At 36.8% G+C, this 25,943-nt stretch overlaps 1 protein-coding gene across 1 annotated transcript in view; it reads left to right on the top strand.

Annotated features, from left to right (window-relative positions):
- Window positions 1–24,545, top strand: part of INO80 (INO80 complex ATPase subunit) — an 83,392-nt gene extending 58,847 nt beyond the window's left edge. The window contains exons 27-35 of the mRNA XM_051977106.1: window positions 4,211–4,305; window positions 9,401–9,473; window positions 17,011–17,169; window positions 17,830–17,932; window positions 18,480–18,568; window positions 19,364–19,519; window positions 19,739–19,898; window positions 20,348–20,563; window positions 22,634–24,545. Coding sequence (XP_051833066.1) covers window positions 4,211–4,305; window positions 9,401–9,473; window positions 17,011–17,169; window positions 17,830–17,932; window positions 18,480–18,568; window positions 19,364–19,519; window positions 19,739–19,898; window positions 20,348–20,563; window positions 22,634–22,851 — 1,269 coding nt within the window. The 3' untranslated portion in view covers window positions 22,852–24,545. The remainder of the gene's footprint in view (window positions 1–4,210; window positions 4,306–9,400; window positions 9,474–17,010; window positions 17,170–17,829; window positions 17,933–18,479; window positions 18,569–19,363; window positions 19,520–19,738; window positions 19,899–20,347; window positions 20,564–22,633) is intronic.
- Window positions 24,546–25,943: the final 1,398 nt, after the last annotated feature.

Raw genomic sequence — 25,943 nt, 5'->3', positions numbered from 1 at the left:
ATAGTTCATACTGTAAAATGATTTATTAGTTTGTGGTACTTGATATAGTGTTCAGTCATATTGGATCCCCACGTTTATCTTAAAAATGAAATGACATCTGTAGTAGAGACTTCATATTGTGTACATGTCCTTCAGGTGTAATTCAAGAATTATGTCATGTCAAAGTTTCAGGTTTGTAGAGTTCAGTTATCGTTGGATAAACTTCAAAATCGGTACCCTGTCTTAACATTCTTTATCCTTAAAGTCACCATTATCAGAATTACTTTCACTTTTGATATTCTGTATATTCAGTATCAAAAGAGAGAATAATTAATTATTCTATGTAAAATAAGAGATAGCTTTAAAACATCTATCAATCCCTTCCTTTCCATTTTGATATGTGGCTGAGTTTTATAGCTTCACTCTCTGTTTCACTCAAGAGAACTAGAAGACAGTCAAGACCAATTTTAGTATCTATTTTTGTTGTTGTTCTTTAAGGAAGCTCTACACAGTAGACATTTTTATCTTGTTTTCTGGACATGTAGTAAATGACCTACATATCCTCCTTTGGCCTATGAGTGCTAGAATTTATGTTAAACTGTATACTTGTATAAACTTCTCTTTTAGTGGAAATTAGATAACATTGCTGAATTATATTGGTGCTACAGAGTATGGTCTTTCTATTTACAAGCCCTCTAATTCTTAGTGTGTCCCAAGAGTGTAGGAAATTATTAGGTAGTATTTGACTGATTAGCAGATGTTATCATATGTAACAATTACTATTGTTAATGTTGCATTTACGGTTTTTTTGAGTACCTATAATATCATAATTGGACTGCGTTCAATAAAGTGTTCCCACTCTGGTCGCCTAATATTTTTGTCTATCTGGTATCAATTAGCAGATGGTTACTCAATTCCAGGACTAAGCAACTGTTATAAAGTATTTTATAATGCCCGACTTAAAACTGACACATCTTGAAATAAAAAAACTCAAAAATTAAATCTAGAGAGTCACAGGTAACCAAATTTAAGACGGATTAAGAAGATTGTTATCTATACAGTCACCTGCAAAAATGCCTTATTATGGTAATTGGGGATTCATCACAATAGTACTTCTCTTCTATGGGCCTAATGGCTCTTTGTTTATCTATTTTAATTTTGGAAGCTTTAGATCTGAATGAATGGAAATGCTAGACACGTTAGAATACAGATTTGGGTCACTCAAAGCTGGGGTTTTCATTGGAGTTTAGAAATGACAGAAAGAAATTGATCAACTGAGCATTTAGGGTGAAGAAATCAGGAAGACTAGTTTAAAAAGGAGGACTTTGATATAGCTAGAATTTCATAAAATCTAGAATAGGGGCCTTAAAGGTCATAGCGTCTTGACAACTTTGTTTCATACATGAAGTAACTGAGATATTCAGAGAAATTAAATGATTTGCAGAGAGGTCATATGACTATCTGATGGAAGAGCTTAGATCTAGAATAGGTGATCTGATTCTGATGTGACATTAGAAAGTAGCTGAAGCTTTTAGAGTTTATTCTTTATCCATCAGCTTCCCTGATGTTGTATGAAGTCAATACTGTAGAATAATGAAAAAAAACAGTGAATTTTAGAGCCAAGAAATGTGAGTTCTGATTATAGCTCCACAACTAATAGATTAGTTGGCTTTGGCTAAAAATTTCTAGCCTCACTTTTTCTCTTGTATAAAATTAACAGATTAAACCACATGAACTCCTTAAGATCTCTTTCTGTGTCTCGTGTCCCTAAATTTTTTCCTTAGACTGTGAAACTGATTGAGCACTGGCTAGTTGCTCTCTGATTTTTAATTTCCTTTATTTCTCAATGTCTAGCTTTCTATTGTTCTTTGACATTCTTTACTAAAATGGAGTATAAATTTTACTAAGCCTTCTAAAAATCCCTTTGATCCCTTGGGTGGAAAAATAAAGGCTTGATGGAGTGAACAGAGAGTATTGACTTCTATTGCCTCAGTAACAGATTCTTCTACATTCAGACTGGCTTCATTATTGCCCTGGGTTAATAACCCTGGTTTTGGGACCTTGGTGGCTGAATGATATTCACAGCAAGGTTTTCCAGAAGATTCATTCATAAGTACTCTCTTGAGATTAGTTCTACTTAAAAAGAAAAAAAGTATAACGGGGCAGAGGTTCTTAACCTTTTATAAATCATGGATTTCTTTAGCAATCTGATGAAGCCTATGGATTCTTCAGAATAATATTTTTAAATGCATAAAATAATAGAATTGCAGTGAAAACCAATTATATTGAAATAAAATTATCAGAGTAATATTTTTTTCTTTTTAAGTTCAAATCCTTTATTATCTTTTTCAAAGTCTTGTCTCATTTCCTGGGGCCTGGTTAACTTAATTTTTTTTTTTAAGTTTTTATTGACAGAGCTCGTGCCTGGGTAGTTTTTTTTTACATTATCCCTTGCACTCACTTCTGTTCCGACATCTCCCCTCTCTCCCTTTGCCCCCTCCCCCAGATGGCAAGCAGTCCTATACAAGTTAAATATGTCACCTTATCCTAGATACAATATATGTGTGCAGAACTGAACAGTTCTCTTGTTGCACAGGAAGAATTGGATTCAGAAGGTAAAAATAACCTGGGAAGAAAGGCAAAAATGCAAGCAGTTTACATTCATTTCCCAGTGAGAAATGGGTGTAGCTGCTTCTGTCCATCCTTGATCAATTGAAACTGAATTAGATCTCTTTGTCGAAGAGATCCACTTCCATCAGAATACATCTTCATACAGTATCGTTGTTGAGGTATATAATGATCTCCTGGTTCTGCTCATTTCACTTAGCATCAGTTTTTGTAAGTCTCTCCAGGCCTCTCTGCATTCATCCTGCTGGTCATTTCTTACAGAACAATAATATTCCATTACATTCATATACCACAATTTAGAGTATTAATTTTTAAAACAGGTTTACAGATCTCAGGTTAAGTTAAGAATACTTGATTTTAGGGGAAAGCACAAGGTTCTGCAAGGGATCAGACATGATATATCCAAAGATTCCATGGCCTGAATGACTGTAGCTCCTTTTGTTGCTTCATTTCTAGGTATTAGTCAACCTCTGGATTAGCTACCAAAATGGTGAGCTTCTGAAGGCTACAAAGATATCATGTCCCCTATTATCCCCCATATCCCTTTTAATTTACAATATCCTGTTTCACCTCCGCTATTCTTAAATCCATTAAAAAATTAGGCCACTGAATGCCAGTTTAATATTTATTTTAAAAAAACGAAAACAAGTATCTCCTAAAGGTAGAAATGGAATTGTCTTATTTGATTGGTCGATCTCAGAGCTTTTTGGATGCCTTTAAATTCTCAATAATGTAGCCCAAAGACCAGCTCAGAGTGAAGAATGGAGAAATGGGATACTTCATTAAAAAAAAAAGAATTGATTATTTAGAAAAAATGAGAAAGCTTTGGAAATTTATCCTGATGCTTAGACTTCCCATCATCCATCACACATGTTATGAATGAACAAAGCACAAAACAGGGGGCTTAATATCTTTAATCATGATTTACTGGGTTAAAAAGAAACACAATGGATTGTATGACTGCAGCTGAGATCAATATAGCTAGTAGTTCCCTTTCTAAGGTGAGATACTTGCGGCTTTGCCCGTGGTTGATGACAACATTTTAGAGTTCTTTAACAGCTGGGGTTTGGAAACTGGGAAAAGAGAACTTTTCACTTAGTTAGGAAGAGTAGTTTGTTACAATATGAAACAACCAGAACTGGGGTGATCTCCTCCCTCACCCAGCTTTACCATCACTTCCTTCCAAGTAGACTCGATAGCAGTGGCCACAAGCCAGTATTCTGGGTTCTCATGCTCTCTACCCTTCCCCTAACCAAACTAAGGGCATTGTCCTGGCTGCAGTTTATGGTACTGTGGAGGTGAGGCAAAAATTTCTACTTGCAGCTCTTCTAGCCATTTCCATGGTTACAAAAAATGTCATTGATAACATGGTTCATGATAAATGATATTAGAACTTAACAGAAATTCTTATGTGCGGTGTTTAATGCTTTCTCTTTTCTCCCTGCTCCTTTCTCTTTTCTTCCATCTCTCAGTTTGGTTTTTCTAATTTCTAAGGATTATCACCAACTCCAATATGGAAAGGGGAAATGGTTGATTTTTTATAAGATTTGGAGTTGAGTAATTTAGACTAAGCCTCACTGTGTTATCTGACTCCCTTTGGCAGGAATACATGGTTTACAGGAAGCATACATACATGAGGCTGGATGGTTCGTCCAAGATCTCAGAGAGACGAGACATGGTAGCTGATTTTCAGAACAGGTAACCAGAATGGAAACATTAAAAGTTCCATGTTTTTATAGTTTATGTTGGTTTTCCTCTATGATTGGGAAAAATGGATCAAAAAAGTTTTAAAGGTGCTGTACGCATCTACATTATTCAGCAAATAAAGTTTGCTCATCACTCTCAGATATAATTCCCACTATCTAATGGTAACCAAATCATTTTTGTACTAATGCACATGGGGAAGCTCTATATAAGGAGAAAAGCATGAAAAAATTTTTGTGCTTGAATAATACCTTTTTACTCAACAAATGAATATTGTTTAGTCATTGATGAAAATAATTTCAATTTCAATCAAGAATGCCAACCCCTTCTTTTCTCCAGAGCACAAGAGAGCATGACACATTGCAGTGATCGGAAGCTAATTCAATAGTAAATTGTTAGTTTCAGTTATCTATCATCTGTTAACCTGTGAAATTTGAAATACTGCTTATTGAATATTGATAGTTTACAAGGGCCATAATTAATCTAAGTGAGAGTTCTTACTTCAATAAACAATGCCTGGTTTCTGCTCTTACTAACATTAGAACCAAGTGCCTCAAGTAGCAAATCTATTGAACTCTACATTCCATAGAACAAAGAATGAAGAAATAGATCCAGAAATTAGAAAAATTAATAACAAATGTGAACTGCTTTTTCCCTTTGGATGACCTTTCAATAAAATTTGGCTCTAAAAATTATCAAAGAGAAAGGATCAGAGCATAGTTACTTAGGTGTGTGTATTGAATTATCTTTATTTGCCTGATTATAAACTCACTTTTAAAATGGGAAAAAGATTTAGTAGAGTTGAAAAAAATAGGTCAGCTCTCCCTATTGCTAACTTCAACAATTTTGACATGTCGCCATTTTGAACACTCATCATACCCCTAAGTTAGCATTCCTGAAAGAAATAACATGTTTCTTTAGGTTCTTGTGTGCTAGACTTCCATGCTTTTTCAAAGGTGCCATTAAAAGTTTGTGACCTTTGCCATTAAGCAGTAGACATTCATACTCCATTTGTACACTTGACTTATTTCCTGGTGTCCAGTGTTGTGTAATTGAATCCCTATTTCATTGTGATATGTTGATTTTTAAATGAATTGACCTTTTGCAAATCCAGTTGCAGATATTGACTGATCTTTTAACTGATAAATTCCATAAAACTGGGTTTTGGAAGACCTAACTATAGTATATTCTTCAGTGACCTGACTGGGAAATCACTGACATAACTTTGAGATTAGTAGCATGTATCCTTCAAGTTACTCTAATGTCAATAGTGAAGTAAAAATGAACAACTTTTAGTGCTTTCTATTAAAGTTTTAGCATTTTCTCTATTTGTGACATCATCTGATCAATAAATTGATCATGAGGGAGAAATGTATTGGGATTTGTTTGTATTTTCCTAAATTTGCTAAGAAAAACCTTGTTTGCAGCTGAAAGTTCCAGATTCCTCAGGGAACAATAGGCCTATTAACTAATCATTTAGCCTCAACATAGTCATACTGTGTACAGTAAACAAAATAACACCACAGAGACTTTGACGAGTGCATTTTTTTCAGGCCTTCTGAAAAAATGATCAGTTCCTTCTTATTTAATATTGAGATCCTATCTGGTAATCTAGGTTCTAAGGTCATAATTATGACTAGGAAACAATTTGTAGTTTCTTATCTATAATGTCTGAGCTCCTGAGAAATTCAATGCTGAACACAAGTTTTTCTCATTGGGGAGAGGATCTTCAGCTTAAATGACTTTGTTTTTGTTATTGTTTTGGTTTTGGCAAAGCAATTGGGGCTAAGTGACTTGCCCAGGGTCACACAGTTAAGAAGTGTTAAGTAAGTCTGAAGTTGGATTTAAACTTACCTCAAGACTGGTGCTCTATTCACTAAGCTAAATGATTATACCAACTCAATACAAATAGAGAAAACTCTTAAAAATAAAAATATATTTTGGAAGAGGAAAAGACCTTCCTTATCAAATACTTAAAAAATAATGAAGATACAACAAAGGAAAAATTAGTTTCAAGCTCTTAGGGAATAAAGGTCAATTAGGGTAAACAATAATTATTACAAAAGACATCCCTGCATATGAGATTTATTTAAAGGGAGATGGGAAGGATGTCCTTCCAGGAAAAAGTAGGACTGAGTCTAAAGGATATTTGACCAGGATGTCCTGACTAAGCAATATTAAGAACATGTGACCAGCATTTCAGAATAAAAACATTTCTATATAATCCTGCTTTAGACTTCTTTCCCCTTCTTCTCATCCCCTAACATTTATAAAATACATCTCTTAGAACATTTTGTAAGACCATAAACTATTAAAAGCATATGACACATTTTGTTTTGCCATAATAATTTGAGTGTTCACATTGTATAGAATATGTGATAATAATCATGACTTGAGCACTTTTGGTAAATAGCACAAGCCCTTGTTAGGTTTCATCACTGTCATGCCTTCGATCTTTTTTATTCTTCCTATGACCTGTAAGACAAGAAGTTTAAAACTGTTCCAGAAGTTCTCCCTATATTCCTTGTTTTGCCTCTAGAGGGCATCCAAGCAATCACATTGTCCTGTGGGATTCTTTTATTCCCCAGTGAAGTATAAATTTCTGTGTGTCTAATTAGATGTTTCACAAGAATATACCATGGTTGTTGATGACAAGATAAAATGGAAAGAGGGAATTTTTTCAAAGTCCTGGAGAGCAAATTCGGAGTATTGGATATTTCAGCAAAGTATAACATTACTGCATAATTTGACATGTACTTGCCTCACAGAGTTCATTTGTGAAATGATTGGTTTGGACTTAATGAATTCTAAGGCTTTTTCTAGGTTCTATGATAAACATGTATCTTAAACATATGAAGTTCATTATCTTAGAACATGAATTGTTAACCTGGTGTTTATGAATTTGTTTGGCTTAAAAAATGTAATTTTTTAAAAGTCTATGTATTTTTATCTCATGCATTTAAAAACACTATTCTGAGAAAAGTCTATAAGCATTTTTAGATTGCCAAAAGGTTCCATTCTACAGATTGGAAACTCCCATCTTAGAGGAATTTTTTCCTATGTTGACTTTCTTAGCTAGCTTAGCTTTTAATCCTGGCTCCCTTACATTTTATCACTATATTTTCTATGTATTGGCAGTTCCAAAATTACAAATTCACTATAAAGTCAAACGGCAAGGATTGGAAATTTTACTTTCTAGACTACCCATCTACCATCTCTCCCCATTACTACCACTAAAGATTTTTCTCTCTTTCTCTTCCCTTTTCATTTCCCTAGGTCATCTCCCTCCTATAAGCCAATCTTCCTACTCATTCTCCTAGTATTACCCTATTCACATTCCAGTCCCATCAAGTACTTCCTCCCTTACTGACCTCTGATCTCTGACCCTAGCGTCCCTGGTGTCTTCAAAGGAACCACTATAGACTGTCTTCCCTGACCACACAGGGATAACGTGCACCTCCTTTCCCAGTAGCCAACTACTTTAATCATCATAGTATTCTTGACTTCCTACCTCTCACACCATATGCAAGATCCCACACATCAAAGTCATTGGGAGAGGGGTCCTGTGTGTAGTATTTAGGGGTCTGCAAGTTCTCTTCATGATAAAGTTATGTTCCTGGAAGAGTAAGACTCATTTTCTTTAGCATTATAGGTACTAATAATATGTACTTCAGCTAGAACATCTTTAAGCTAGCTAGGAGCCTAATCATTCGGAACCATTTTCCTATAAAAACTCAAATGACCCACCTTTTGCAAGTTGGAACTTGATAGTATTAGCCTTTTAGTTATATTATCTTCCCTTTGCCTTAAATAATTTGATTCTTTGGAAACAATAACATTTTTAAATTAGCATTTTACATTTTTTTGTTGTTGTTCAGAGATGGAAGGCAGACAGAACTTTGTAAATCATAATCTGGAAAAGACTTCTAGAAATGATCCTGCCTCCAAAAGCAGTATTGTATCAGAAAGAGGGTAGAACAAATAGGTAGAAGATCTGGGACCCAGTTCCGACTCTGCCACTAATTCTTCATTTTCTTCAAAATTTCTTCACTATTGGGTCCCAATTTATCCATGTGTAAAAATGACAAAGTTGTTGAAAGTGATATCTAGGAGGTTCCTCACAACTTTTCAAATATTGTTTTTCTGTGATTCTACTTTCTTGCGGGCAAGATTGTATTTAATCCTCTGCAAGTAGGGGCCAGATTGGATTAGCAATGAATCTGGTTGCTTTACTAACTGGGATTTCTGTGAATTGGGTCGTTCTTCTGTAGGGAAATTCAGATCTAAAGAAGTCTAAGGATAGAAAGAACACTAGATTTGAAATCACAAGATTTAAATTTAAGTCCTGATTCTGAAATTTGATATCTATATAACTTGGGCAAATAACTTGGTCTTCCTGGACTTGGTTTCCTCACTTGTAAAACGATTGGTTTGGACTAGACAGCTTTCTAGTTGTAAATAAAACTATTTTCCTATAATCCTGGATAAGATGATATAGCCAAATTCTTATATCGACTGAAATATCCTTATTTTTTCAATAATAGGATCTAATTTCTTGGGAAATTTTGTGAGTTGAGTTTTTTCTTTTCTTTTTCCACTCAAGTCGAGTCATTTGTTCTGGTGAAAATATGAAAAAAAAATGTAAAGGCATTTATATATTAAGGGATGAAGATGTAGATTTTTCCTTGCAAAAATGGTAGTTGCTTCTAAGATCATGTTAACACAAATGAATCTAATTTCTGCAGTGTGCAAAGCAAATGTTTTTCAACAGAAAGGGGGTATACCATCTTGTAAAGGGAACTTTGGTTTGGGACCATACACTCACATCCCAATCAGAACAAGGATTAACGTTTTGATATCCTACTTTTAAAAATTTGCCATCATATAGTAGAAACAGAAGTTGGATTACAAAATTTGTAGCTGAAAAGTAACTGAAAAATGATATAATCTAAACCCCCTTTTACAGAAATAGAAATTTCCCTTTAACATTTGCTAAGACACATTCAGTTCTATTCTGCTGCTTCTCTTTATTTTAGATACGTTTTCCTTTTCACACTAATTTTTAGTACTATATATTTCTTTTTATCAGGAATGATATCTTTGTATTCCTGTTAAGCACAAGAGCTGGAGGACTGGGTATCAACCTCACTGCTGCAGATACAGTAAGTAACTAGAATGAGATCAGATCTTTCTTGAGAATATTGTAAACAACATTTTTGGCACCTGTTTCCTATGTGTCCCATGACTTTTCTACTTCTTGTTTATTTATTTTTTTGAAAGAATATTAATTATTTAGCTGTGATTTTTGAATTATCCTTTTGGAGTTTTTCATCTATGTTTAAAATTCTTAATCAGTTACTTAGTTTTCAAATTTAAAAATAAACAAATTTCCCCATTTGTTTACCAGAAGCTTTGCCTGACATTCTTAGGACCTTCAGAGTCACAGGCTTTTTGTTTGTTTATTTGTTTGGGGTTTTTTAAAACACTCAACAAGAATTTATTAAATTCTACTATATGCCAGGAGCTAAGATGTGCTAGATGCTAAGAATACAAAGACAAAAATGAGAAAGTCCCTAACTTAAGGAGCTTACATTCTTTTCTGTGTTTGTGTGTCTTTCTCTCTCTCTCTCTCTTTTTTTTTTTTTTTTTTTTTTTTTTTTGGCTACATTTTTCTATTTAATATTTTACTTTTTTCCCCAATTACATTTAAAACAATTTTTAACATTTGTTTTTAAAACAAAGTATTCTTTAATCTTTATTCAGAAACAATTAATTCTTCTGGATAGCATTTTTTTATTATAAATCCTTCAGAGTTGTCTTGGATCAGTGTATTGCTGAGAATAGCAAAGTCATTCACCTTACATTATTGCTATAACTTTGTACACAGTACATTTTACTTTGCATCAGCCCGCAGAAGTCTTTCCAAGTTTTTCTGAGAGCATCCTGCTCATCATTTCTTATAGTACAGGAGTATTTCATCACAATCACATACCACAATTTATTCAACCATTCCACAGTTGATGTCCATTCTCTCAGTTTCTAATTCTTTGCCCTGAGAAAAGAACTGCTTTGTAAGTATTTTTGTACATAAAGGTCTTTTAAAGAGCTTACTTTTTTTTTTTTTTTTTTGAGAAAGAGAATATTTACATTGGGGTGTGTGTGTGTGTAAAAATAAATAGATTATTTGAAGGGGGTAGAGAAAGCAAGGCAGTAGTAGCTGCTTGGGGAAAGAAAAAAGGCTTCAGGTAGAATATGGAGGTTGGCAGAATTTTAAAGGAAACTAGAGATTAAGAACCTGGGTAAAGAGATACATTCCAATTATGAGGACAATAAATAGAAAAGTACATTTTCTGGAAAGATCAATAAAGAGACTGTAGAATATATATGAAGGGACATAATGTATAATAAGGCTAGAAAGTTAAGTTGGAGCCAGTTTGTGAGGAGTTTTAAATGTCAGAAAGAATTGCTGTTTGATCCTAAAGGCAGCAACAAACTTCTGGTGTTTTATGAAATGGGTACAATATAATGAAATCTTGTTATTTAGAATAATGTCATTGGTAGATGTGGAAGATAGACTGGAAAAGGATAAAGACCTGAAGAAAGATGATGAAGCAGGAGGCTTTTTGCTTATACTAAAGTGATAATCAAATAAGTATAGAGAAGGGGAGATCCTAAAAGGTATTATAGAGGTGGAACTTGTGAGACTGCAAGTGAACATTGAAATGAGGGTGAATTATGCCACCACAGACAAAAATAGTAAAGTCAGAAATGGGAGCAAATTTGGGAAAAATAAATGGCCACAATTCTATGTCACTGTTAAATTAATAAATCATTTTATTATCACAATAACCCTGTGCAACTAAGAGTAACCATTTTTTGTTACAAGAGGAGTAGTTTGTAACTTCCCCATGTTACATGGTTAGCAATTATCAGATCTAAACTCAGATTTCTCATAATTATAATCTAGGGTTCTCTGGACAGAATGAATTTAAGAAGTTAATAGGATACCGAAGTGGAAATGTCCTCAAGGAAATTTGGACATGCAAGTCCTCACCAACAATGAATCTACTTTCTTTTTACAAAAACACTGACTGATCACCTTCTGGTTGAAATTGTAGATAGCAAGACTTAGAACTGGTGACTTTTGGAAGTACTCTTTTTCCAACTGGCTTCATGGTCCAAGAAGACATCATTTAGGCACAGAAATACTTTTTAAAGGGAATAGTTATGGATGTTAAAATACATCTTCATGAAATGCAGTCACTATATTTTAAAATTTTATCTAATAATTACCACCATCTAGACAGTAGCAAAGCATTACATGTATTTTTATGGAATTTAGCAAGACTGAAATTAGTCAGCCAATAAATTAATATTTAATTTCCACGGGTAGACATAAGAGTTTGCAATTTCCCCTCTATATTTGGAAAATGTGATCAGCTTAATCATCTTCAGAGACAAATATCAGTGCTAGGATTAGCAATGAATTAATATGCAAAAGATCTTAGTGAGCTCTTGTACTTTAAAAAAAAAAGTGCTTATATTCTCAAAGATCTCACCATTTACTTTGTGACTATCCTAACTTATAACCAACCTCCAAAATTTTTTTTAAAAAGCAAATACAATTCCCCATTAATAAAACATTTAATATGTTGTTGTTGAACTATAAGTCAAAAGTTCTCCCTAACCTTTATTTTTTTGTGCATCAGGTATTAAAGATTCCCACCTGTTTTCTCAAATTTGCTTATTCTTTAGTAATTAATTAAAGTAAATGAGAATGCAAAATATTCCTAATTTTAAAAGTTCTTAATATTTTGCTCATTCGGGAGTTTCAGTTTCCTCAGTAAAAAAAAAAAAGAATTGATTTAGTTGTAACTCAACTCTATATATGCTTTCTACTTCTCTTTACTCTTTCTACTTCTATAGAAATCATGGATAATCTTATATTAGGAGATCTGTACAGAGGTTAATAGACTTTTACAAAGTGAGATGTAAAAATCATCTGAACCAAATATGAAGGGGTTAGAAAAGGATGTGGAAACCAAATTATTTGAAAAGGAAAAAGGGGGACCTTGTGAGAAATGGATGGACATTTATTTGGTTTCCAACTTAAGAAAATTAAATTGGAGAAATGAAACTTAAATTAGAAAATTGAAACCCACAAGGACATCAAAGAATAATCAAGGGGTGAAGGTTTTCTTCCCCCAAAAGAATGTAAGAATATAAACTCCTTGGGGGTATGGATTGGGTTTTGTAATCTGGGGTGGTAGCCTGAGATTTGAAAAGAACATTTTGTTCTTTGTTTCTAGCCCCCCACTGTTATCCTCTCCCTTCTAGAACACAAGCTTCTTGGAGGCAGGGATCGGCCATGTAAGCCATGTAATTCAAGATGGAGATTCAGGATGTAATATCCAATTAATGGGGTATCAGAGGAGGGACTTGTGCTTCTGGGCTGAAAATAAAAATAAAAACTAAAAATGGGAACTGAGTTTTTTAATTATCTATTTGCCCCATAGAGGAGGCCTGTCTATTCTCTGTATCATTTTAAATGTGAACTTAAAATATTAAAAAAGATTATATGAATTAATATAAAGTGAGCAAAATCAGAACTACTCATATATACAGTTGCTACCAAGCAGTCAAACTGATGAAATGGGAATCTTTCCCTTCTCAATTTTATTCTATTACTAAAAAGTACAGAGAGTTCTAGAGGAACATCACAGATTTCACAATCTTGAACTAAGAGAATAGATATTGTTCTCCTATTAAAATATAACTTGCTTTTTTTGCAGTGGGAGAGGGGTAGATATGAAGCAAGGGGGCTATGGATAAAGAATGTTGCATCCTTTGAGAGGTTGCTGGTTATAAATTGGTTTTGCTTAACTGTTTTTGGTGTTTTGTGAGCTTTTTTCTTTTAGCTATAAAGGAGGATTCAATACAGATTGAAAATTCTTTTGGGAAGTAGCTTCTATTAAAAGAAAAGGCATGAATTTTGAAAATAACATATTTTCAAAATAAAATTTCAATTAAGAAAAAAACTCTCTGCCCTCATACTTCAGCTTCTTTTAGACATCTCCCTAATTCACAGTCACATGCCATTATTTTTGCCTTTCTATGTGAGACTAAATTCTTGTCTGTAAATGTTTTCAGGAGAGTCCCCCAAAGATTAATATTAGCAGATGAGAAAAATCAGGACAATTGTTTAATCCTACTATATTCTTATCTGTCATTGTCATCTTTCCTTTTAGAGTATGTTAGACTGCCAATATACTCTGAGATTCCTAATATACTTGTGCCCATTATAGTTGTCTGCTGCTGATCTTCATAATTGAAATCACCCTCCCTTTTAATATAGTTTCCTAGATTCTATAGTTTTGTAAGAGAGTTCCCAAGTAATTAGTGGCATGGACCAAAAATTAAGGAAAACCATTGTGGGAGGGAAGGGGGAAGGGGGCTGTATTCTTCTAGCTCCCCACTCCATGCTACTTATTCCAATGTTCTTTACATTAAAAATGTTTTTCTTAATTTGTGTTGTTCCCCACAAATCCTCTTTTCTTTTTACCAAGTTGCAGAGAAAGATGAGAAGGAGGAAATGATTTTCTGTTCAGTTTAGGGGAGATGGCATTTGGCATCAAATAATTTAAAATGAACTTTTGGAACATGGGCTCATTTGTAAGCTGGTTGCTCCCTGAAGGAGTGAAACACTTGAGACTTTGAGTACTATTACTCACTTATTATTACTCAAATATTATTACTTTCTGATTGAGCTCAGTAACGCCCCAAAAAGTCAGGTTTTATTTTCATCTTAGTATAATTTGTCCTGAATTTTCTTCTTGGAGCTGCAGTTCAGCTTTGGAATATCCATAGAAACACTTAGGAACTTACTTTAAATCATTGGGCAGAAGTAATATCTCATAAATTTGTTCATGTTTGTAAATAGATGTTCTCATACATGGTTATCTGACATGTATTTGACAGTTATTTCAATTCTTTGGATTTTAATTTATGGAAATTTTCCTTACAATTCTTCTGTTTTTCTTGGGTTTATCCTTCCTAAAGTAGGAATAGCTGTAGGAACAATCCACTGTTTTTATTTTGATGGCAGATTCAGTCTGAGTGTTTACACTTTGAAGAAGAATGAGAAATCTGTCTCTAGGATGATGATAAGTGTAGTGGTGTGCCCGTGGGCATTCCAATGTTGATTTTTAAGCCTCATGAGGAATAAAGCTGCCTCCCATTCCCCTGGAAAAAGTAGTTCCTCATTCTAGGTGTTTGCGCCAGCTTTTTTTGGTGGTTCTATCATTTCCCTGTTCTTTATCTCACACATAAAATCTTTGTTCTTTCTGGGGACCCCGTTACAAGGTTCTTCCCTCTTTCTGTTTACAACTTGTGGAAGATGCTGTTAATGTGTTTCCTCTTAGTCATCGCTTGGCCAAGCTCTACAGATTGAACTACTTTAATCTTTCCTAGTTAAGTCAGTCTCTATAGTCCTCTAATTGTTGTTTGTTCTTCTTTGGAATTTCTCCCTGATGTCTATAAACCTGAGTGCTATGTACAACTATTGATAGGCACTGTCTAACCCTTTCTATAGCATGATTTAATTCCCTGACAGCATATATCTGTTTTCCTTTCTGGCCCCTCTGAATCCACCCTCTGATTTTATGTATACTTATATGCTCAGAGAGAGAGAGAGAGAGAGAATAAGTGTGAGAGTGTGTTTAAAGTTATTTTTCCTAAAAGAGTAAATCTGAATTTTTATAAACTGAAGCCTGGTTTGTTTTCTTGTATCCCTTGTTTCCTGACCTCTAAGGTCATTTTTATTAACTACATTTTATTTTACTAAATTAGAATTACATACCTGGGGCTATGATCTTATGATCTATGCATTAAATGTAGCTTAAGGATGAGTCAGTGTTTGAGTGCCATGAGACTTTGTGGGAAAAAATGTAAATATTCAGTAAGCAAATATGAAGTGATTCAGCATGTATGATTCTCCATTATGGATTCATGTGCCCTGTCATTCAAGTGTGTCACAAGAGTCTAATTTTCACAATATGTAATTATTTAGGTCTTCTGAGTGAAGGTATCCTGGCTTAATAAACCTAATTAGCTAGCTGTATCTTGTCTATTTTTTCCTGTGACTTAGACTAAATATGAGAATATGTTTCATCTCCCTAATAAGGCTCTGAATTAGTGTATGACGTTCCTGTTTACTGTATTTTTACCTCCTCTAAACTGGGTGAAGTGTTACATTAATTGGAGGGAAAGGATTATAAGAAAAACAGGGTCCATCATGGAAACTAATTGTTGGTTGGCACACATTTTCAGGGTCCATCCAGTTCTAGCCAAACCCCTTTGGTTCAGATGATCCATCAGTTAATCAAGTACTTTTAAAAAACATTTTCTATATGCCCAAATTGCTAGACCCTGTAAGGAACAGGAAGGAAATACGGTCTCAGTCCTCTAAGGAACTTACAACCTAAATAGGTAAACAATCTGAAGTCAAGAATGAGACAATTCACTTTATAATTTGAATCTTAATCCTATTAGATTGGATTGTAAGGAATTCAGGGGGGGGAAAGGGAAGCTATTATGTGTAATTGGAAAAAGTTTAAAAGGAAGGTGGTGTTTGTACTATACCTTGAATAATAGAAGTGGAATTTGATAACAGGCAAAGTATATGGAGAATATCTTGAGCAAAGGCATTTACAAATTATAAGAATGTGACATTGAAGAAACCATTTTTACTAGAAGGTTAGCTCTATGTAGAAAAGTGATAGAAATTGAAATTGAATAGGTAAGAAGCTGTTATAGAGGGCCCAGGAAGCATTGCATTTTCTGTAATGTGATAGAAGTGTTTTAGAAAAAGCATATTGGTTGCAGTTTACAAATTGATTGGACTCATAAGTATAGCTAGAAAGCTGTTACTATTATCTAAACATGAGGTGAAAAGGGCCTGGATTAGAATGATACTTGTGGGAATAAGGAAGGAATGGATATTTTCCAAAAGAAAAATTAATTATCAGGACTTTGGAAAAGCTTGGGTACAAAAGACAGAGATAGGAAAGTTCTGAACCAGATCTCTCCCAGAGAGTCCTTTCTGGTTGGTTTTAGCCTTATAGGATATGGATAGCAAGCTATCAGTTTTCGAATTCCCTTGGAAATGCAATGTTTTTTCAGCAGTAATAGGTATGCCCCAGATTCCTGAAGCTCACTTTCCCCTCATCTTAAGTAAATCCAATAAAGGTGAACTGAGGTACAGACTCCAAGCAAGAGACATCTAGGATCTTCAAGACAGGGAAATCACCTGTAATAAAACAGTCCTAGAAATATCAGAACTAGTATTGACTAATATGGCATCAGTTTCATATTAATGATTTAATTATCATAGAACTTTTGCTTTTGGACCCCATACTATATTTCTTTGGCAGAGAGGGAGAGATTACTCTTTTATACTTGATTTTTTTATGCTAGAAACCCTGAATGAAGACAAAAACATCGCCCTACTGGATGATGGGGGTGGGAGTGTGTAGGATTGGAAATTGGCAAGACCTGTCAAGGGTTATCAATATGATATAAAGAGGATTTGACTTCAAGAAGGGACAAAGACCCAGATGACTGAATGTATAGTTCTCAGAATTCCTGGTCCTGCCATTTGGTGGGGCTTCCCTGGGGCTACACTGTTATCCTTCTGTGCAGGTGATCTTCTATGATAGTGACTGGAACCCTACAGTGGACCAACAGGCTATGGACCGAGCTCACCGGCTGGGTCAGACAAAGCAGGTGACTGTATACCGACTCATCTGCAAGGGCACCATTGAGGAGCGTATTCTACAAAGGGCCAATGAAAAGAGTGAGGTAAGCACATGAACATAGTCTCTGAGAAAAGGAACTGGGCTGGTAATGGAGGAAATTGCAATGAGAAGGTGTTTACTTGTGCTAAGATTGTCAAGAGGCATAACTGGTGGGAAAGAGGCTGCAGTTTCTTTGACAGTAGGTCATTTGAAGTGAAAGTCATGGCTGAGACGTCATCCTGTTGCTCTACTCACCAAAATTATCTCTAGATTCTTCTAAGTGAGTCTCTTCCCCGAGAATTAAAGGGAGCCTTTCGACAGGCCGATTCTGAAGTACTGACTTTAAGATGGAAAGAGTTCTTCATGATTAAAATGTTCACACATTTGGCCTCTGTAATTATCAGTTCAGTGAAGTGCAAGCTCTGAAAAATTGCCTAATTTTGATTGCCTCCTCCACATTAATCTATCTCTGGAGCACTCTGCCAGGCTGCAGATTCCCCAAAGAATTGTTACTGCTGACTTTTTCATTGTGAATGTTGGGACTGATATCTATCAAGTGGCAATGCCAGGTAGAGAGTCAAGATTCTGGCTCAGTAGATGTGTAATTTGGGTGAGCCAGAAGTATCAAGAACATCCCCTTAAGGCAGCTTGAGAAGAATTTATATATCTCCCATGTTGAATTGAATTAGCCTGAGAGTAAAATATTGCCTTTGATTTGTTGTAGATCCAGCAGATGGTGATCTCAGGTGGGAATTTCAAACCAGACACCTTAAAACCCAAAGAAGTGGTTAGTCTTCTACTAGACGATGACGAACTGGAGAAGAAATGTACGTGCCCCAAGCCTTAACTGGTGCCTCTTCCTTTTGGAAATTTTTCCACAATATATGTGTGTGTGTGCTTTTCTTCCTCCATACTTCAACTGTGCTTTCTTGTGCACAAGTACCAGAAAATTGGAGTGCTGAGTAGAAAGAAGGAAGGGAAGACCCAAAAGTTATAGAGAGTTGAGTTCAAGGACCCAAGTTTTTAGCTGTATATTTTAATCTTTGGCTTATTTTTACTGGAACCAGGTTACCAAAGGTGGGAGAAAATATTCAGATTTGGAATTACAGAGCATAATAGCCTTACTTGTGGATTATGGTGATTCAAATCAGATACATCTTTTAAGGCATCTGAAGGTCCATTCTCAATAGGCATTTAGCAGATTTAGATGTAAGGCATATATCTAATGAATCACCCAATTGAATGGTGAACTTAATTTTATTTATTTTGAGATGCTACATCTATACAAAAGTAAGAAATCAGATTTTATATGTGGAGTGTGGCTACTATAGACAAGATAATTATTCATCCTATCTTATTTGTGTTTCTTGGTAGTGAGGCTTCGGCAAGAGGAGAAACGACAGCAAGAAGAAACCAACAGAGTGAAGGAGCGCAAACGGAAAAGGGAAAAATATGCAGAAAAGGTACATCAAGCAGAAGATGGGGGAAAAGGGGTCAGAAAGCACCAGACCTATCTATTAAGTGACTTGCAGCAACAGATTCACTTTTTTTGGTCATGGTGAAATGCAATGGTATGCAGTGTTGACGAGAATAGTTGATGTTTGGTATTCAGTGGCTGTCACATTGATGTTTTTGTTTCTATTACACAATATGCTAAAGATGGGAAAGATCCCCATTAGTGGTATCAAACTCAAATAGAGACAGAGACCACCAAACTGAACCTGTGGACCACACAGTTGACTAAGAAAACTACATTTTAACATTATCTATGTTCTATTGCTTTTTATTTATTTTTTAAAAAATATTTCTGAGCCCTGGCCTAATAAGCCATTTGTTTGACACTTGTTATCTAGGTTCACTTTATCATATGTAATGCAATCAACTTGCAGTATTGGGTTAATGTGTGGACCCAAAGTGTACTTTCTGATCTCGGATTTCCTTTCTGATCCAAGCCCTATGGAGTTTGGTTCTTTGGGTGCAGTGGTGTCTTCAGCTCCTCCAGTACTTGTTAAGAAAGAAGTTATGAAGAAAATTATTTCAGAGCATAATTAAGAGCAGCAGCCTTTTATTTTCTTCTTTGTAGATGCTTTTTAAATTCTTAAATTTTAGTTCTTAAAACAGCTTTTCATCTCTGTAGTGCTGAAATATTCTCTATGGATCTCGGTATGGTTTTCCCTTAATTTGATTGGCCCACTGTCAGATTTTCAGGAAGTTCCTTTGTTTGATATGTTTTAATGTTTCTTTGCTTATGTTTCCAGAAAAAGAAAGAAGATGAGCTGGATGGTAAAAGGAGGAAGGAGGGAGCCAACCTAGTGATTCCTTTTGTTCCTTCTGCTGATAATTCCAATCTCTCTGCTGATGGGGATGATTCTTTCATTAGTGTGGACTCTGCCATGCCCAGCCCTTTCAGTGAGGTGAGCTCTTTCTAATCTGCGGTCACAGACCCTTCAATTCAGAATAGGATAGACTATGTCCAACACTCGTGGCATCTTTTGCTGTGCTTAAAGTTCACCTTCTGTGTAGTCTCACATCCCCAGAACCAAACAAAGTCCAGGAGGAGCTTTGTTGGAGTCACTTTAAAGACTGATCTCATGTGGGTTGTGAGCTTAGATTGTCTCTTCTCTTACCTGCAGATTTCCATCAGTAGTGAACTACATACTGGTTCCATCCCTCCTGATGAGAGCAGCAGTGATATGTTGGTCATTGTCGACGACCCAGCTTCCTCAGCACCTCAGTCCCGTGCTACCAATTCTCCTGCTTCCATCACAGGCTCTGTCTCAGACACCATGAATGGTAAGCAGAGTTTCTGTATTGTATAACATGCCATACTCAGTGCCAGTGGTCTCTCACAGCTGACACATTAGTGTATTGCCCTTGAGTCCCATACTGTTTCTGTGTTTATTGTTTAATCCTCCCACTTTTTGATTTTGGTCAGGTTTAGATTTTCCTCACTTTGGGAGCTATGATCTTGTACTCATTATCTCTTGGGGAAGTCTGGTCTTTTTATATTTCAAAGTAAGAAATCAGTCTTATGTGTCCCAGAATACAGAATGTCATTTTAACTGTGACTGAGAATGTCTATTTATTCCTCAGTTTCCCACCCCTATTAAATGGAAATAAATTCTTCCATAGGATTCAGAAACCAAATATAAATATCCCCTGGACCAGCTTTCCCTATCAGTGCAGAGTCACTCCATGGCTTTAGAAATTAAATGTTTTCTCTTTTCCCCTTGTTCCCACAGGAATTTCTCTTCAGGAAATGCCAGCTACAGGGCGTGGCCACTCAGGCCGAAGTCGGGGCCGCCCCAAAGGTTCAGGCAGCACCTCAAAAGGAGCAGGGAAAGGCAGGAGCCGGAAATCCACAGCAGGCAGTGCAGCTGCAATGGCTGGGGCCAAAGCAGGGGCTGCAGCCGCATCAGCAGCAGCCTATGCAGCATACGGGTACAATGTGTCTAAAGGTATGGCACAGCTAGTGGATTGAAGTTCCAGGCCCTGGGGTTAGGCTAGGAATGGAAACTAGAAAAGCTTGGGCCTCAGGTTTGAGCACTACAGAAAACAGGTTAGGGAAATCCCTCTCTGCCCCAGTGAGGAAGGAAGTGCCCATTTGTCAGGCTCCAGATTGGAGATGTCTCTTCACACTGCAATGCAGGATCCTAGTGTGCAAAAGATAATGTCTTAGTTGTTGTAGGTGCTTAATAAGTGCTTTTTATTTGATGGATTGAAATGCTTTTGAAGTTCTTCTTGAACCAGTACTTCTTACTTGAGTACACACTCTCCAGATAAGAACTATTTGTTAACTTTTAAGTCCCTTGCAGTGGAAAAAATAGAGTTCTGAGCAGGAATTCTATAAATATTCTGATACTTTTTATTCTAGAATTGATTTTGAAAGATTGTTCCTTGCCAGACCCAGAACAGGCGCTCTTTGAGTGAAAATATGTATAATGGTAATAATGTCAGCCTAATCAAGCTTAGATTCTTGAAGTGTCAACCAGTGCGTCATTTACTGAACAATTACTCAGAACCTGGGAGAAACTCTTTTATTGAACAAGTATTTATTGAGAACCTGCTTTGTAGTAAGCTTTGAAACTAACATTGTGAAGAACATTAAGCAATATAATATACTTCTTATGCCTACTAGAAGCTTAGACCCTAAAGATGGAAAGACAAGATAAACATATATGAGTAGATAAGTGACAATACAAGGCAGTACGTTATGTAGGGAAAATAAGACACAAAAACAGTAAATGCTTCAGAAGTTGTAAGGATGAATGGGACTTGAACCAAGTATAAGGTAAGGTATACCCTAGGAGGAGGATTAGGCAAATTGCATTTTGGAAAACAAGTAGCTATCTGATATGGTTAGTTTGGCTGTGGTGAGACTTTCATAGGGGGTAATAGGAAATAAAGTTATAAAAAGTGAAAGTAGGCCTCTTAAATAAGACCTTTAATGCCAAAGTAAGAAATTTGTTTTAGCCTAATAATTTTAATGGCAAGTTTTTAAGATTTTTAAGCCAAGGGAATAACATAATGAAAATAATTGAAAAAGATTAACAGTTGCATATGGAATAAATTGAAGATGATAGAAATTGAGTGGTCATCAAGACCTGTTTGGGGGGCTTATGTTCAATAGTCCTATCATGAAGGCTTGAACTCCGTTGGTGCTGTGGAAATGAAAGAGATAGGATGGAGATGAGAACTATGGAAGGTACAATCCGTAGAATAGTAATACTAGCTTGGAGGTGGGGGAGGAAACACCAAATGGGAAAGGGAGTTGTCAAAGATAGACTTGATGTTTAGATCCCTCTGCTGGCTGCTATAGATATCTAAGCACAGCTCTGACCCTCAAAGAGCTTATTATATTTTTTTATGAGGAAGAAATTAACATTTAAAATAATTAGAGAGGTTGGGGGGAAAGTGAGAGGCGGAAGGAGGGAGTGGCCAGCCCCAGTACAATGAGAAGTGACTAAGAGTAGATCCAAAATCTAGAAAAACTTCATAGAAGAAAGGGAGACTTAAGCTTGAGCCTTGAAATGTGGATTGAATTTTAGAAAGGTAGAAAATGTGAACAGGCATTGCAGGTAAGGAGAACAGCACAGACAAAAATGGACAGTAGTCAGGCATGATATTCTCTAGATTTCCTGTTGGAAGAAAGGAAGATCTGTTGTAATGGGTCTGCTAGTCCCTCACATTCTCTTAGAAATGTATAACCAAGGAAGTACATTTAAAATCTTAGAATATTTACTGAAATTGTCATATACAAATTCAACTTTCTCCCATTCTACTTACAGTGTGTCCTGCTTTGCCTATGGGCATTGAACTAAGATTCAATATTAGGTATATTGTGTATAAATTAGCTTTGTTTTTCCTTTTAAAGAGCTGATGCCTAATTCTATCCAGGGAGTAATGTTCATCACATGAGAATGTATCTAGGGAAGGCAAGCATGACTAAGATTTCTAACAGAAAGGTAACTTGAGTGGTATGTGGGACTGATTTTTTATTTTCTCTTGCTTTCTCTCCTTGTCTCTAGGAATCTCTGCCAGTAGCCCTCTACAAACATCACTCATTCGACCAGCTGGACTTGCTGACTTTGGACCTTCAAGCGCCTCTTCTCCCTTGAGCTCACCTTTGAGCAAGGGAAATAGTGTCCCTGGGACTCCCAAAAGCCTCAATGTTACCAGCAACCTGACCCCTGACCCATTGATTCGGAAACAGGGCAAAGGACCTAATCCCCCTGGGGGACGATAACCACCTTGGGCCTCTCAAGCTTTTTTTTCTACCAAACTGGGGCCCCATGCCCTTCCTGCCAATTGATGGCTCTGGATGATTGCCCTCTTTGGCATCCCGCATCCCCAGGGAGGGAATGGAGGTGAATAATCACAGCACAGTGAGGACAGGCAGGTGGCGGATATGAGCACTTTCATCACCTGTTTCTCAAAATGATCCCTTTCAGGATGCCTATAAGAAGAGGTCCCAGAGGCAGGAATCAATCCACCACATCTCAAATGAACTTTACAGCCAAGTCTTAAACCTCTCACTGGGAAAGGGCCATGTTTCATTGCTACCCTCAATCCCACAAACTTTTGTTCTTCCTGCCTCTACCCCTCTTGCTATTCTCTACCCCCTCAAGATGGAGTGGGCTCTACCTGAGACTCTTAGAGATTCGGTGTCCAGCCTCCCAAGTCCCCTGGAGGATCGGTGGGAAGGTGCAACCTTCTGCCCCTGGGCATATGCCTTCTAAAGAAGCACAGGGTACAGCGAGTAGGTCCTGTGCCTGTGAGGAGTGTTCCACGGAGATTTTCTGAAAGGGCAAAAAGGAGGAAATCATGTATTTAGCCTCCTCATTACCACAGCTTAGTCCATATAAATGATCTCTAAGGGACCTCCCTCCTAAGGTCACCAGAAACTCCTCTTTGGCCAGAGATAACTCTGCTGTTGCACGGTCCTGCCCTCAAAATGGCAGCATGATAGGAGTTGAGCATTGAGTACCAGAGGAGGTGGCAGGGGCATAGGTTAGGTGAGAGTGACCAGGGGAAAGTATGAGGTGCTGAAGTAGCATTTCCTTTGGGCCTTCTTTGCCTAGTCCCCCTGGAGAAAAGGGCTATAGACCTTCTGTTTCCCTGTGCAGAGCGGTGGTCTCCCATTGTACTCCCACTGTCCGTGGACAGTCTTCATCGCACCCTCTTGTTCATTCCTAGTAATCTCTAGCTCTATCGCAAGCCCCTAGCAGCATCAGCAGCTCCCACCCAAGGGACCGACAAGAGGCCAGTAATGAGAACAGGGTCATCCAAATCAGGCTCCCTCACTGATCCTCTCCCAGACTCCCTCTACCCACCCTGAATGCACAGTCTCCCCATCCCTTACCCTTTTATCCCCTGCTTGGCTGTATGCACTGTCTGTATTGCACTGAGAAAGGGAGGGACATCGGGAGTGGGGTGGGAAGGGAGAAAAGGAGGAGATCCCCATACTGACACCTCACAGCCCAGGGACTGACCAGTCTGGACATTCTGGCTCTCTGACAGAGGGTGGAAAGAGGAATGGTCTTTGCTGTGACCATGAAAGATGGTTTTCCTGCCTGCCTCCCAGCCTGATGTCTCAGCGTGAAGCAGGTGCTTCCAGGCGGCTCAGCCTCTAATTTGCACACCTGAAAATCGCGGAATTGAGTTTAGTTAGATTGATTTTAAAGCCCTTTTTTGGGAGGGGAGTGGGGGTGAAGGGGAATCGTTTAACTTAAATCATTAAGACTCCCCTGCCTAACCCAGACTCCCGTGTACAGATGCTATTTAGAGGGAATCAGAAAAATGCCAAGCCTTTTTTTCTCTTTGAATGTGCTGTCTATTTTTATAACTGAACTTGTACATATGTATAAAGAGAGACACATCTTTCTTTTACTAACTGGAGAAAAATCTTAAATAAAATGGAGTGAGATAATTTTATGTAAATTGGGATCTCTGTGGTTTGTGAGCTACCTTTCCTTCAGGAATCAAAGTTCTATGTGGGTGTGGTTGGAAGACAAAACTGGCAAGTGGAGAACCCAGCACTGTTCTTATGTTACAAGAGAAGGAGGTTTATGTGACAAAGAATGGATTATGAGTGCTCCTTCAGTGTGTGTGTGTGTGTGTAATTGGGCCCAGTTAAGTCATTACCTCATGCCTGGGGCTTTTGGTGTGTGGGTCTTCCAAATACCACCTAAGACTTTTAGTTATAGTTTGGTTATAATTCTGGATCCCAAGAACCCAATGAGAATTTACTCAAATCCAACGAAACAGTTTTGTCATATTAATAAGTTATATTTTAATAATCACACTGTGCCAATGTCAGATCTCCAGCCAATGAAAAACTTAGAGCACCAGTATCTACAAAAGCTAGGTGAAGTTGGTTTATATATGTGACATAAAGCAAAACAGTTATTTGTACATCGAGAGATCTATTTATAGTAATCACCTTTTGATTTAGGAAGTAGAGAGGAAAAACAGTTCTGGTGCCTTGTATTTGTCTAAAAAAAGCATTTCTTAAACCAGACACTAGAAATATAAGTACAAAGAATGAAAACCATGAAATTAGTGCCAGCAATTCTACTATTTCAATGACCTTCATTATGCCAATTTGGATAAGAAAAAAATTATTGTACCACGGCTGATGCTGTTACAGTATCTTCCTTCCCCTCTCCCCAGCCATTAAATCATTGACATTTTGAAAACTCTCCCAAATCTCCTTGGCTTTCCTCTTTCCCAGAACTAAGAGAAAACATTCCCTCCTCCTATTAGCAGCAATGGCAGAGATGAGGTAGCTGACTGCACAGCTGCAATGATATTAATCATGCTTTTGCCATTTCTGAAGAGTGTCTCTGACCTTTGGCCATCAATGGAAGAGGAGCTTTTTGACCAAGGTCTTAGAGATCTGGCTTCAGAATTCTCTTATTCCATTCTGGTCTCTGACAACTCTTTATAAAATGTCGTTTGTCCTCTCCAGCTTCCATCCCAGCTAAAATCTGGATTTGTGTGGTTTCCTAGGCTTCTGCTGAGATAGGCCCCTCTCTGGGGAGCTGATCCCATCAGAGGACCCAGATTCAACTGGTGAGTGGGCTGAAAACCTACCCGTCCTGAGAGAGGTGATGGTAATAAACATATCTTCTCATTTTCTTCCCTTTCCTTTCAGCCCCAGTAGAAACATCTAAGTTTTCCAGAATTAGTGCTGTAGCAACACCTTTGTGATGGATTTTGTAATGAGCCCAGAATCTTAAAGGTGAATGCTTCATTCTTTTTTCTTTTTTTTTTTTTTTTACACAAAGCTATTTTTAATACTCTGGGGTAAACCTCATAGGAATAAAAAATACTGGG

The sequence above is a fragment of the Antechinus flavipes genome, chromosome 2, assembly GCF_016432865.1.
Source record: "Antechinus flavipes isolate AdamAnt ecotype Samford, QLD, Australia chromosome 2, AdamAnt_v2, whole genome shotgun sequence".
In the NCBI taxonomy this organism is placed as follows: Eukaryota; Metazoa; Chordata; class Mammalia; order Dasyuromorphia; family Dasyuridae; genus Antechinus; species Antechinus flavipes.
The sequence above is the reverse complement of the archived record's forward strand: the minus strand, read 5'-3'. Positions and strand labels throughout refer to the sequence as shown.